Raw genomic sequence first — 12057 nt, forward strand, 5'->3', positions numbered from 1 at the left:
GCGAGGCCCTTCTGTCGCTCGGGCCAGGACGGCCAGTGTCCGGCAGCGGCGCTGACTGCTGACCCAGGGCGCGGGTGGGAAGCGGGCGTCGGGGGCCACGTCCACCCTCTGGGCCCTTCCCGAGTCCACGGCTGCAGCGCGCACGGCCCCCCGGAACGCGGCTGCGGGAACACAGTGTCCGTCCCGTCGGCTCACGGCAGGCGCACGGGCAGGTCTGTTGGCGCCACGTCACATGCCACAGCCCGGCAGGGCGGCCGGCTCTCCCGGGCCTGAGCGGGCCTGGGGCTCAGAGCAGCCGCCCGCCCTCCCCGCCCTGGCGGGAGCAGAGGCAAAGCCACACTCGCGCTCGTCTGTGCAGGTGGAGAAGACCCGGCATTACCTGCTGCTGCGGGAGAAGCTGGAGGCGGCCCAGCGGCCTGGCCCCGAGGCCCTGCCCCCCACCCCCAGCGAGGGCTCCGAGGCCCACAGCTCGCCCACCTGCCCGCTCGCGGCTGCGGGCCGGCCGTCATCCCTGGAGGCTCCCAACGAGAGGCAGCGGGAGCTGGCGGTCAAGGTGGGTGGCAGGCGGCCGGGGCCATGCTCCTGGCCCTTTCTTGGTGCCAGTGACTTGTCACGGCCACCAGGACCTGGGAGAATGAGTCCGTAGGGTCACCTTGACCCCGCCCCCACCCCACCCTACCCACATTGGAACCCGGGGACCTCTTACAGCCTCTGCTCCCCCAGGCAGTGACCTGCTCTCTCTTGCATACCTATGCTGATGGGGAGTTCGCCACCTACACCAGAGCTGGCCCTGTCTGCTGCTGGGTGGGCCACGGGGAAGGCCTCCCGCACTTCAGGGGGTGCTGGCCCCACCCCCACCCCCGCCCAGGCCCCAGGCCTGCCCCGGGGGGCTTCCTCAGACCGCCACATCACCTGGGAGAGGTGAGGGTGCTTCCCACCTTGACCTGGGGTGCCTGGCCCCTCAGCCAGTCTCCCGTGTCCTGGGCCTGTGTCCGTGGCAGAGCCGGGTCCCGGGAGGTCCCTGACCAGGCGTTTGCTCTCCCGGCAGTGCTTACGGCTCCTCACCCACTCCTTCAACAGAGAGTACACCCACAGCCACGTCTGCATCAGCGCCAGCGAGAGCAAGGTGGGCGTGGAGGGGCCGCCCACGGGGGGGGGGGCGGGGGGGGGGCTGCTGTGGCCGAGAGAAGGAGATAAGGGTTTTCTTAGGAACATTCCTCTCCCAGCCTAAAGGGATGCCTCAGAGCTAAGGGGCTGGCTTCCCGGGGCCTGAGGCTGGGGTCCGTGGAGGGCCGGGAGCGAGGGGCCCGCCGGGCCCAGGGGTGTCCACTCAGTGTCGTCCCTGGCTCCCACTCTCCCCGGTCCCCGGCCCTGTCCAGCCTGGCCCTCACCCAGCTGCCTGTGTCCTGGGCTGACCAAGCCCCCTCTCCTCGGCTTCCTTCCCTCCCCTGGGGGCCCACCCTGGTCTTGCAGCCTTACACCCACGCCCAAGGCTGGGGCGGCTCTTGTGCTGGAGGCTGGCCCTGGCCCGTGTCAGGCTCCAGGCTTCCCTTCCAGCGCTCGGGCCCATCACCCGTCCCCCCTCAGCCTGGTAGACAGTCCTGCCCGGCTTTTGTGCTCCGCACCGGCCTCTCCCTCTGCCCAAACCTCCTCTTGCCGCGGCTGCCAGGCTGCGCACCCTGAAGTCGGGGCTCAGAGGCTACTCCTTCCCCGACCCCCACCCAGCGGTCCTCGCTCCGTCTTTGGGGCTCCACAGCCTTGAGGACCTCCTTCGGCAAAAGGCAGAGCCTGAAGCCCTGGGCGGGGTGGGCCGGGGGACGGTGGGGGCTGGGAGAGGGTGGGGAGGCTGGGAGGAGAGCCCAGCCCGCAGCTGGAGTGGGGTTGCCCTAAACGGAGGGTAAAATGCATGCAAAGGTGCCGCGGCAGGGATGTCCCCACCCGCAGAGGGCCCTGAGGCTGTCCCTGAAGAGCCGTCTCTCCTCCGCAGCTCTCTGAGATGTCTGTCACCCTGCTGCGGGACCCGTCCATGTCCCCCCTGGGGGCGGCCACGCTCACCCCCTCCTCCACCTGCCCCTCCCTGGTCGAGGGCCGGTACGGGGCTGCTGAACTGAGGTGAGTGAGCTCCAGGCTCCCGGCAAAGCTTCCACCTCCACAAGCTGACCGACAAAACGGCTGTGACTCGGGCACAGAGCAAGAAGCCAGGGCTCAAGGGGCTGCGTGTCTGGGGACAGCTGCACACTAGGGCAGGGCCGGGGGAGGGGGTCTGCCCTGCCCAGCTGACGCAGCCCTGTCCAAGGTCATTTTCTGCTAAAGCATAGATTTAGAATACAGTCGTGAGTAAAACCAGGAATGGGTCAAAACACTAAACAAAAAGCCCTTTTCAGTGGCAGCACTCACAAAATACTCAGTGGGAAAAGTGGTGAAAAAGCGGAGCCTAGAGGACACCTGAGCCCACCTGACACCTGCCGAGCGGTGTTGGGAGCAGGGCACACGTTGCTGACAGCGCTCGTGTCTGACCCATCAGGTCTTATAACACCTCAGGCTTTCCAAATTTTCTTCTTGAAAGAAAAAGGCATCAAGCCCTCTGGGCGCCATCCTGAGTCAGGCCTCCTTGGCCACCGGGTCCGTCGCTTGGGCCTGGTGGCTACAGTGGACTATAGCAGCTCCCTGCACGCACACGGTCCCTGAGGAAGTCGGGTCAGCTTCAGTTTATAACTTTGGAGACAAGAGATGCGGAAGCCGCTTTCACAGGAGGTGGAGGTGGGGAGCCAGAACGTGCCACGGGAGAAGGCGCTGCGTCGGTGTGGACCCTGCCCGCCACACAGCGTGGTGCAGCGGCGGGCCGGCCGGAGGTCTGAGCCAGCGTGGGGGGCAGGCCCAGGCAGGCGCCCCCGGCGGTTCTGAGCGGGTAACGCTGGCCGTCGGGGAAGCCGGGCCAGAGAGGCACCTTCTGGCAGGAGTGCAGGGGCTTCACTGTGCTTTCCCAGGACCCCACAGCCCTGCTCCCGGCCGGCCAGCCCAGAACCTGAGCCCCTGCTGGAGGTGGATTCCAAGAAGTCCCCTTCCCCTGCCCGGGCAACAGAGACCGACAAGGAGCCCCGGCGCCTGCTGGTTCCCGACATCCAGGAGATCCGGGTCAGGTGCGTGAGGGCCCTTCTAAAGCACCGGCCGGCCCGTTCTGCTCCTGCAAGGACAGCTGGGCTGCCCCTGACCTGGAACGGAGACAGCTGTATGCCGGGGGGTCGGGCAGGGCCCCCTGACCTAGGACAGGGGTGGAGAATAAGCAGACATAAAGGGCAGGAGGGTGGACCAGAGCCAGAGCCAGTGCCGGGCGGGGGCTGGGCACCCGGTGGGCAGCTGCAGAAAGATGGTTTTGGGGCGTCCCCATCCCCAGCCCGATCGTCTCCAAGAAGGGGTACCTGCACTTCCTGGAGCCGCACACGGCTGGCTGGGCCAAGCGCTTCGTGGTGGTGCGGCGGCCCTACGCCTACATGTACAACAGCGACAAGGACGCCGTGGAGAGGTTTGTGCTCAACCTGTCCACAGCCCACGTTGAGTACAGCGAGGACCAGCAGGCGATGCTCAAGGTGCGATACGGCCGCGGGCGGGGGAGGGCAGGAGCCGGGACGGGTCCTCCTCTGCGGGCCCTGCGTCTGCCCACTGCCTGACTGAAGCCGGGCCCGTCTGTCACGGGCAGGGCCGTCGGGGTCAGCCTCACTGTCTCTCTGCCTCTTGTGTCCCGGGGCCACTCTGCCCACCCACGGGGCTTGTAGTCCTGGTGACAACGGCGGTGACGGGTGCGGCAGGCGTTAATCCTCTCCCATTTGATGGCTAACGACAGTCCCCTCTTCCTGGGGACGCCCACAGTGGGTGTCATGGAGCCCTGTAGGGCCAGCGGGGCAGTGGGCCCAGGAGTCCAGTGCCCTGTGCCTGGCTTTGCCCCTGCTCCTCTCTGAGCAAGCGGTGGCCCTGGACGTGAGTAGCCCTGACTCCTGGCTGGTGGCCACAGGGCCCACTGGGCACTGATTCCCTGTGGTGGGGGAGGGGGAGGTGTGAGCTCAGCCTGCCACCCACGCTCACCACGTCGAGGGCTCGGGCCTGAGAGAAGACGCCAGGATTAACGGGCCCCAGAGGATACATCTGGGCGAGCAGTTGTGCCAGGGTCCCCGGGGGAGGGACCTTGGCCTATGAGGGGTTGACTCATCCCACGGGGACACAGAGCAGTGACAAGGTAGCCTCGGGCATGGCCACGGGGATGACCAGAAGATACCGGCTTCCGGAGGGGAGCCACCGCCTGCAGGGTCAGGACAGGCTGTGCATGCAGCAGCGCTGCTCCCTCCTAGGGGTCTTCTTTTCTGCTTCCTCATCCTTGACGCTCCCCCTGGGGGGGGAGGGCCCTTCCCCCACACCTGGGCCTCGGGGGAGCGGCGACCGCCCCTAGCTGACCGCGGGAGGCCTGGCGCCCCTCACGGCAGCGCCCCTCCACAGACCCCCAACACGTTCGCCGTGTGCACGGAGCACCGGGGCATCCTGCTGCAGGCCAGCAGCGACAAGGACATGCACGACTGGCTGTACGCGTTCAACCCCCTCCTGGCGGGGACCATACGGTACGTCCTGCCTGCAGAGGGAGGGGTGCGGTCTTGAGGACGTGGATTCTCGTTTGCGGGCCGTCGCTCCTCACCGAGTGTGTAAATCCCCGACTTTCAGAACCGCCACTCAACCAGGGCGGGCCTCCACGTCGGGGACATGCTGCACCAGGCTTGGGGACAGCCAGGCCCCCGGTAGACGGAGCCCCACCCCTAGTCAGTGACTCACAAAGGAAGCTGGGGCGGGGGGTGGGGGGCAGGACAGGGAGGAGGGCCGCTCCCCGCGAGTAGCAGGGACAGGAGACAGAGGTTACGGCTCTCGGGCGACCGGGGAACCAGAGACGCTAATGCCGGCAGCCTGGCGCCCTGACCGCCACGTCTCTCCCGCCCCCGGCAGGTCCAAGCTCTCCAGGAGGAGGTCTGCCCAGATGAGGGTCTGAGCCGAGCCCTCCTGGACAGCCAGCAGGCCCGGCCCCGCTCTCCCACCCTCGTCACCATCTGTCATGTCATCCGCCGCCCAGCCCTGCTCCCAGCAGACAGCCAACGTGCCCCCTCCTCCTGGGGATGCCCGCGCTGGGCCCCAAAAGACCACCTCTGGCCGGGGACCTGCCACACGACCTGTCGTGCTCCCAGCAGAGGCCGCGTTTGTTGTCCTTTCTTCATTCAGAACGCACCCTGGGTGGGAAGAGCTGGGAGACGCCAGGAAGGCCAGAGGACAGGAGCCACGGGGGCATCGCTGCCGTTCTAATATTTTTTTAAGCATAGACAGACTATAATTAATACACATCAGTTAGTGACACTGAAACAGCCCACTCAGAAGTTAACCGTAAGACTGTGTTTTATTTATAAGTGTGCATCTCTAATGCCCTCACGTAGACCCGCAGGGCTCAGGTGGACCCACCCCGCTTGCTCCCAAACGCACCTCCCAAGCTTCTTGGGGACGCACAAGGCGGGGCAGCCATCTGGGAAGACCACAGTGAGGTGGCGTCTGGACAGGCCGGGCACCTCCTGGTTGGCACCACGGGGGCACCTGCCCGGCCTGAGCTGAGGTCTCTGCCCAGCGGCACGTGGGGCAGGCCCTGGTCCCAGGGCGTGTGTGTGCGTGTGTGCGTGTGCGTGTGTGTGTCTGGGGGGTCTGATGCCTGAGGTCCGAGCAGCACAGAAGGTGGATGCATCCTCCTCGCAGGAGGGAGGACCCACGTCTCACCTGGACAGCAGCCACCTGAGGTGTGACTGTCCCGGTGACGCCGGCAGCCCGTCCCTGGCGGCACGTGGGGGGTGAGGCAGCAGGCGCCTGGCTGGCGGCTGTCCTGGTGGGAACCAAACGGGAGAGTGGTCAGGGTCCCACCGGGTGTGTCATGTGTCCAGGCCGGCTGGGTGCGGGGAGCTGTGTTTAGAGGTGGTCCAGGCAGCGAGGGGCTTCTGGTGCGGCGTCTCCAGCCACTGCGAGACCCGGGGTGAGCTCCAGGGAAGGAATCGTGACTTCCCCTCTTTGCCCCAAGAGCAGAGTTTCTGAGTCCTGGTGAGAAAACTCCATGGGGTTAGGTGAGGGCAGCCAGTGCTGGGGTCATCCGTCATCAAGGGGGCTTCCTCCTGTATCCGAGGGTGTCACCCTTGTCTTGTTCTGCCCTCTCGTGACAATATCCATTTCGTCCCCTTTGCAGACCCCGTGCCTGAGGGTTGCCCGGGACCGGGCAGGAGCCAGCCCCGGGCTGAGAGTCTGGCCGTGTGTCATGCCCAGGCCATAAGCCCTTCAGAGAAACCACGGGGTCTTCAGTGACCTGTTCCTACACTCAGAGGCACATTCAGCCTCTTTTTAGCTCGAGGGAAAACAGCCACCGCAACACAAGACCCGTCCCTACCACGTCCCCCAAGAGGGGGTGACGGAGGGTTCACATTCCAGACTGAAGTCAAACACTGTCCAGAAACCGGCAGGCCTGTGCCCCCCGCACAGGGCTTCCCTGGAGGCAGAGGCCAAGACGCAGAGAGCAGAGGGGACAGCACGCTCTGGAGCAAGCACTGATGCTGGCCACCACGATGGCCTTGAGGGCAGGGAGGAGAGACAGGTGGGGTGAGTTGTTCTAAGATGGGTCAGTTCCGAGAGCCCCTCCTTCCTGCGGGGAGATTGGAGGAGCAGGGCCAGGCCACGGCCACTCAGGTCAGCCAGCCTGAGGCGGAGGCCTCCGGAGAGTCTGAGGCCCTCTCACCCCGGGCACAGGTGTCTGGGGCCAGCCAACCTTCAGAGCACCCGCTGAGTGGGGCAGGGGGCCCCCGGGAGGGTTTCTGGGAATCGCCCCAAATTCAGGGGCCTCCACGGCCATGGAGGCCTCCAGGGCTGCTTCGTCTGGGCCTTGCGCCGTCTTGGCAGTGACTCGGAACCAGGTGTGGCCCACCTGGTGGCCCCTACCCGTCACCACTTCCTCCTCTCAGGCCAGCTCCCACGCGAGGGCCCGGGTCCGAGAATTCCGTGTGTGAGTCAGGAAAGCTGCTGTCTCGTGCCCGGTGTCATGTAAGCCAGAGACGAGTGGTTTGGGACTCAGTTGCCACATCTGTGACATGGGAGGCTGGTCTGAAGGCCCGTGAGGGTCCTCAGGTTGTGGGGTGCAGACAGGAAAGTCAGGTCTGGCTGTGGCTGCTGTGTTCTGTGAGTGGGGAAGGAAAGATCCAGAAAGCCATCTCTCTTGGACGGGTTTTGGTTCAGTGCTTGCTGCCGCTCAGGCTGCAGCCTCATTGTGCTTGAGGCCATGCTCGCCTGGAGAGGGCTCTCCGTCCCCCAGGGAGGGGTGGGCTCCCTCCGCTGTGGCCCTGGGGAGGAGCCCCAGGGAGGGAGATGCTGGGCTCCCGGCTGAGCGGCCCCGGCTCCAAAGCGATCCGGCTGGTGCCCAGGGCCGGCTATTGAGATGCTCGTAAGTTTCAAGGCCTCTCTGTTCTGAGTAATCATTGTCCCACTCACCGACAATGCGCACACACGCACACACACACACACACCAGGGCGGCTGCAGTGACGTGGTCTCCCAGCAATCCTCGTCCCCCCTCGACACCTCTGGGGCGGATGTCGCAAGGCACTCGGGGAGGGTCCCCAAATGTCGCCCATGCTGCAGGCACAGGCAGGGTGGCCACACTGGTCCTCCGTCAGCTCTCCTCAGTGTGGGGACCCCGCAGGCACCCTCCTGTATCCCTGGGGCTGGGCCACGTGTTTCCTCGGGAGAGACAACGGGCTGTGGCTTCTTCCCAGGTCCGTGCGTCCTGCGGCCAGCTGTCCCCTGAGTTCCCCTGTGGCTTGTACATACGTGGTTGTGTGGCACACCCCAGCCCCTGCACTGTAACTGCCGTCCTGATGTAATGACTCTAGTTCCCTGATGTCCGAAACCCAAGTGTTAGGCTCTAGGCTCCTGTACGATGTGTGTGCACTTAAGGCTCTGTCCAGTTAAGAAATAAACATGGCTCTTTATGCAACACCAGACCCGCGGGTCTCCGCTTGGCTTTATTGATGCGTTAGGTCTGTTTGCTGGGGCCTTAAATAGCCACAGGGCCAGGTGTCCAGCGCTGTCTGGAGACAGCACGCATCTCCCAGTGGCGAGGTGGGGAGGGGAGAGAGCCTTGAGGGGTGGGAGGTACAAGGTGGTGTTTATCGTGGTCGCATCCAGCTGCTTCCCTCAGTACCTGGCTGCACCTGTCTGAACAGCTCCAGGTGCCCTTGGGTATGCCACCCCTGTACTGCCAGCCTCATGCCCAGGCAACCCCGTCATTTTATATGGTCAGCGTTACCTGATGGGTGCTGGTTAAGCCCCTACGCTGTCCCCGTGCTGGCCACTTAAGGAACGAGTGCCGCTAACCTGCTCCAAGGACCTTTCCTTGGTCCCCTGGCTGCGCCCTCACAGCCCCTGTGCCGGGGGGTGGGAGAGGCTGACTGACCGCGTGGTGCCCAGCTCAGCCCACGGGCCCTCCAGGGAGGAGGCGCAATGGGAAAGAGGTCAGTGGGAGGCCAGAGAGTCCGCTGCGCAGCCGAAGGAGGCCTTGGGGTTGCCCTGCTTCTCTGCAGGGAGCGCCCCAGGCGCGGGCTGCTCAGTGCCTGCTGCGGTACATATAGGAATCAGGGCAGCCCGCTGTGGGCAGCAGGCGTTAACCGTAGCCTGGCTACAGGGCGAGAGGGGCTGCCCTCCGCTGAGGCCTCCAGGCACAGCCCTGGAGCTTTCTCTGCACCCCTACTCCTCCTAGACCCTCCAGCCCCTGATGGTCTAAACTGCCCATTTTGAAGGCAGGAAGTGATCAGGGTAGTGGTGGGAGGGGTGCTGGGGGGTGCACTCCAGGGGCTGGTCTCGTGGGCCTGCAGGGAGGTCCGGGCTTCCCTGCAACACCTCTGGCTTCCTGGGCTCCAGACACCAGGCCCGACGTCCAGGTTGGCTCCAGCAAGAGCTCCCCCATCTCTGGCCCGCTGCCCCTCCCTCCCCCCAGCACACCCCCACCCGTCCTGGCTGCGTGGGGTGTGGGAGCCCGGCTGCGGCGAGGGAGGGGTCTTTTGGAGAGGAGCCCGGTGCCTGCAGAGAGGGCCCAAAAGCACCCCTCCAGCTCCCAGAGCTTGATTTCTAAACCCATCCTCCGATCAAAGGAACCAGCACTTCCTGGAGAAATGGCTGCTTCTAGGGCTGGGGCTGGAAGTACACAAGGTGAGCCTGGAGCATCTTGTAGCGCCAGGAAGGTAGGAAACCCCCCGCCCAAGCACCCACACTGGTGGGAGTATGTCAAAGGGACAAGGACCCACCTGAAAAGGTTCCCCAATGGCCAAGACTGGAACAATCTGGGCAACAACAACAAAAATCTACTCACAGACTTGTGGTCACCAAAGGGGAAGGTGGGGGAGGGTAAATTAGGAGTTTGGGATTAACAGATACACACTCCTATATATAAAACAGATAATCCAAAAGGACCTGCTGTATGTCACAGGGAGCTCTACTCAATATTCTGTAATAGCCTGAATGGGAAAAGTGTCTGAAAAAGAATAGATGCGTGTATATGTATAACTGAATCACTTTGCTGTACACCTGAAAATAACACAACATTGTAAATCAACTATACTCAACATAAAATAAAAATTTAAAAAACAACAACAAAGGGCTTCCCTGGTGGCGCAGTGGTTGAGAGTCCGCCTGCCGATGCAGGGGACGCGGGTTCCTGTCCCGGTCCGGGAAGATCCCACATGCCGCAGAGCGGCTGGGCCCGTGAGCCATGGCCGCTGAGCCTGCGCGTCCGGAGCCTGTGCTCCGCAACGGGAGAGGCCACAGCAGTGAGAGGCCTGCGTACCGCAAAAAAAAAAAAAAAACGGAGTCAATAACCCGCAGTATAAAATAAATATGCACGAATCCACGCTGATAAAAATAAATGATTGCATAAATAAATGAATGAGGTAGAAGAAACTCCTGTGTGGAAGAATTCCAATTGATGCAGATACTCTGCTCTCAAGGAGGGGAGCCTATCCCATACTCCTTATAGGTGTGGACCACTCTTAGTGACTTCCTTCCAAAGATGACATGATGGAAAGAGGGGAAAAAGAGCAACTTTCCAGTGGAGACACCTGACATGCACTACCTGAGGCAGGTGACCACGGTCAACACCCACGGTGATCTGTCATGCTGATAGCATGTACACTGATATGACACGAAGAAAATAGCACTTTACCTCTGTGTCTTCCTCCCCCAGCCCACGATCCCAGCCTGATAGTGAAAAAAGGCCAGATAAATTCTAATAGGGGGACATCCTACAAAATATGTGCCCAGGTCATCAAAAACGAGGAAGTCTAAGAAACCGCCACAGCCAAGGAGAGCCCAGGAGTTGGGACAGTTAGATGTGACGTGACATCCTGGATGGGATGCTGGGACATGAAAAGTACATTAGGTAAAACTACACTATAGGAATGAACTATGGACAGTAGTCAATAACAACAATCGATATTAGTTCGTTGATTGTACCAAATGCACCACACAAATGTAAGATGCTAATAATGGGGAAGTGAGTACAGGGCACGTGGGAACTATTTGTACGATCTTCTCAACTTGTCTACAAATCTAAAACTATTCTAAAAATAAATTCTACGGAAGAAAGACAAAAACAGAAGGAATGAACAGTAAATAAAATGGCAGAACAAAGCCCTATCATGTCAATATCCACATGAAATGTAAATGGATCAAATATGCCAGTTGAAAGAGCCTGGCTGAATGGACATGAAAACACTAATCCATGTTGCCTTTCACAAGCTGGCTTCAACCCTCATCAGACAAGAAGGCTGAAAGTAAAAGGATGGAGAAAGATATGCCGTGCAAACATGAACTAAAGTCAGAGTGGCTATGTTCATATCAGATATAGACTGCGGAGCAAAGAGATTACCAGGGACAGAGAGAGGCATTACATATTGAGAAGAGGGGTTAAATGCACCAAGAAGGCAAGGCAGTCCTTAATATACGTGCACCAAACCGCACAGTTGCACTAGAATCCTTCCCCGTTTCTACAAGTCTTCCTAGACTCGTATAGCTGGACGAGCTTCTCCCTCACCCCCTTTCCCTGGACCCCCCAGAGAAACACAGGAAGCTCTCTGGGAGGAGCTGCCCGTGGCCCCTTGTGTTGAGGGTGAGCACACACCGGCCCTTTGTGCCACATCTCCCCACCACTTAGGCAGCCAGTGTTTCAATCGCCTGCCCCAATTCTCTGTCAGACCGTTACTCTGAAGATGAAAGTGTCTTCTCCGGCCTGAAGAAACAGAACTTGACCATACAAACTGGCGCAAACCCTGCTGTTCCAGTTATTTGCTGGCACTCTGAGCGCTTGCATCTACCACTGGGCCCGCAAAGCCCAGGGCAGGGTTAGCATCTGCTCCTAGTGGGACCCATTTGTGGCCACCTGGGGCCATGGGGCATCAATCTGACTTGTCAGCCCTGTGGGAGCCACCACCAGCTGGGAACCTACCCCCAGCCGTCTGCAGTCTCAGTCTCTCTCGTTGATGGACACACAGCCTTTGTCGGCACTCTGTGCGTCAGCGGGGGCAGGAGGACCCTGTAGGGATTCAGCCCATCTCTGCGTGGCTGCAGTGCCCACATGTCCACTCATTTCATGGGCCCCTGTGGCCACCTTAGGCAAAAGCACCGGGATAGCCATTTGCCAATTCCAATCACCTCTGATCCTGGAAGGGGGTTCTTCTGATGGGTATCGAAATGTCCTAGTTTAATGCACCCCTTAAATTTCCATAGTGATTTGCGTGGGACCGTCTCCTTAACAGGTCATCTGTGTGATCATCTACCTGATCGTATGGCCAGGCCATTGGCCACCACCCGCGAGTCAGTAAAAACTCAAACGCAGAGGCAAACCGCATGCAATTCAGCCCGCTGAGCTGATTCGTTTTTACCTTCTTGGATCACATGGTGACCATGCAAGCAGGATGCTGCCCATCCCCCTGGAACTGCCGTCCGTAAACCAGGCAGCC

The 12057-nt window shown here is 61.5% G+C and overlaps 1 protein-coding gene across 2 annotated transcripts in view; it reads left to right on the forward strand.

The window, feature by feature from the left end:
* The window catches only part of KIF1A (kinesin family member 1A), a 69053-nt gene extending 61011 nt beyond the window's left edge, over positions 1–8042 (forward strand). For both annotated transcript variants that reach the window (XM_022568171.3, XM_022568169.3), the window contains 7 exons: positions 359–553; positions 1049–1126; positions 1988–2112; positions 2988–3140; positions 3395–3587; positions 4489–4607; positions 4984–8042. In XM_022568171.3, coding sequence (XP_022423879.1) covers positions 359–553; positions 1049–1126; positions 1988–2112; positions 2988–3140; positions 3395–3587; positions 4489–4607; positions 4984–5026 — 906 coding nt within the window. In that variant the 3' untranslated portion in view covers positions 5027–8042. The remainder of the gene's footprint in view (positions 1–358; positions 554–1048; positions 1127–1987; positions 2113–2987; positions 3141–3394; positions 3588–4488; positions 4608–4983) is intronic.
* The last annotated feature ends 4015 nt before the right edge of the window (positions 8043–12057 follow it).

This window comes from Delphinapterus leucas, chromosome 8 (genome assembly GCF_059928025.1).
Source record: "Delphinapterus leucas isolate spDelLeu-1000000601 "Yukka" chromosome 8, BTC_Dleu_Yukka2, whole genome shotgun sequence".
In the NCBI taxonomy this organism is placed as follows: Eukaryota; Metazoa; Chordata; class Mammalia; order Artiodactyla; family Monodontidae; genus Delphinapterus; species Delphinapterus leucas.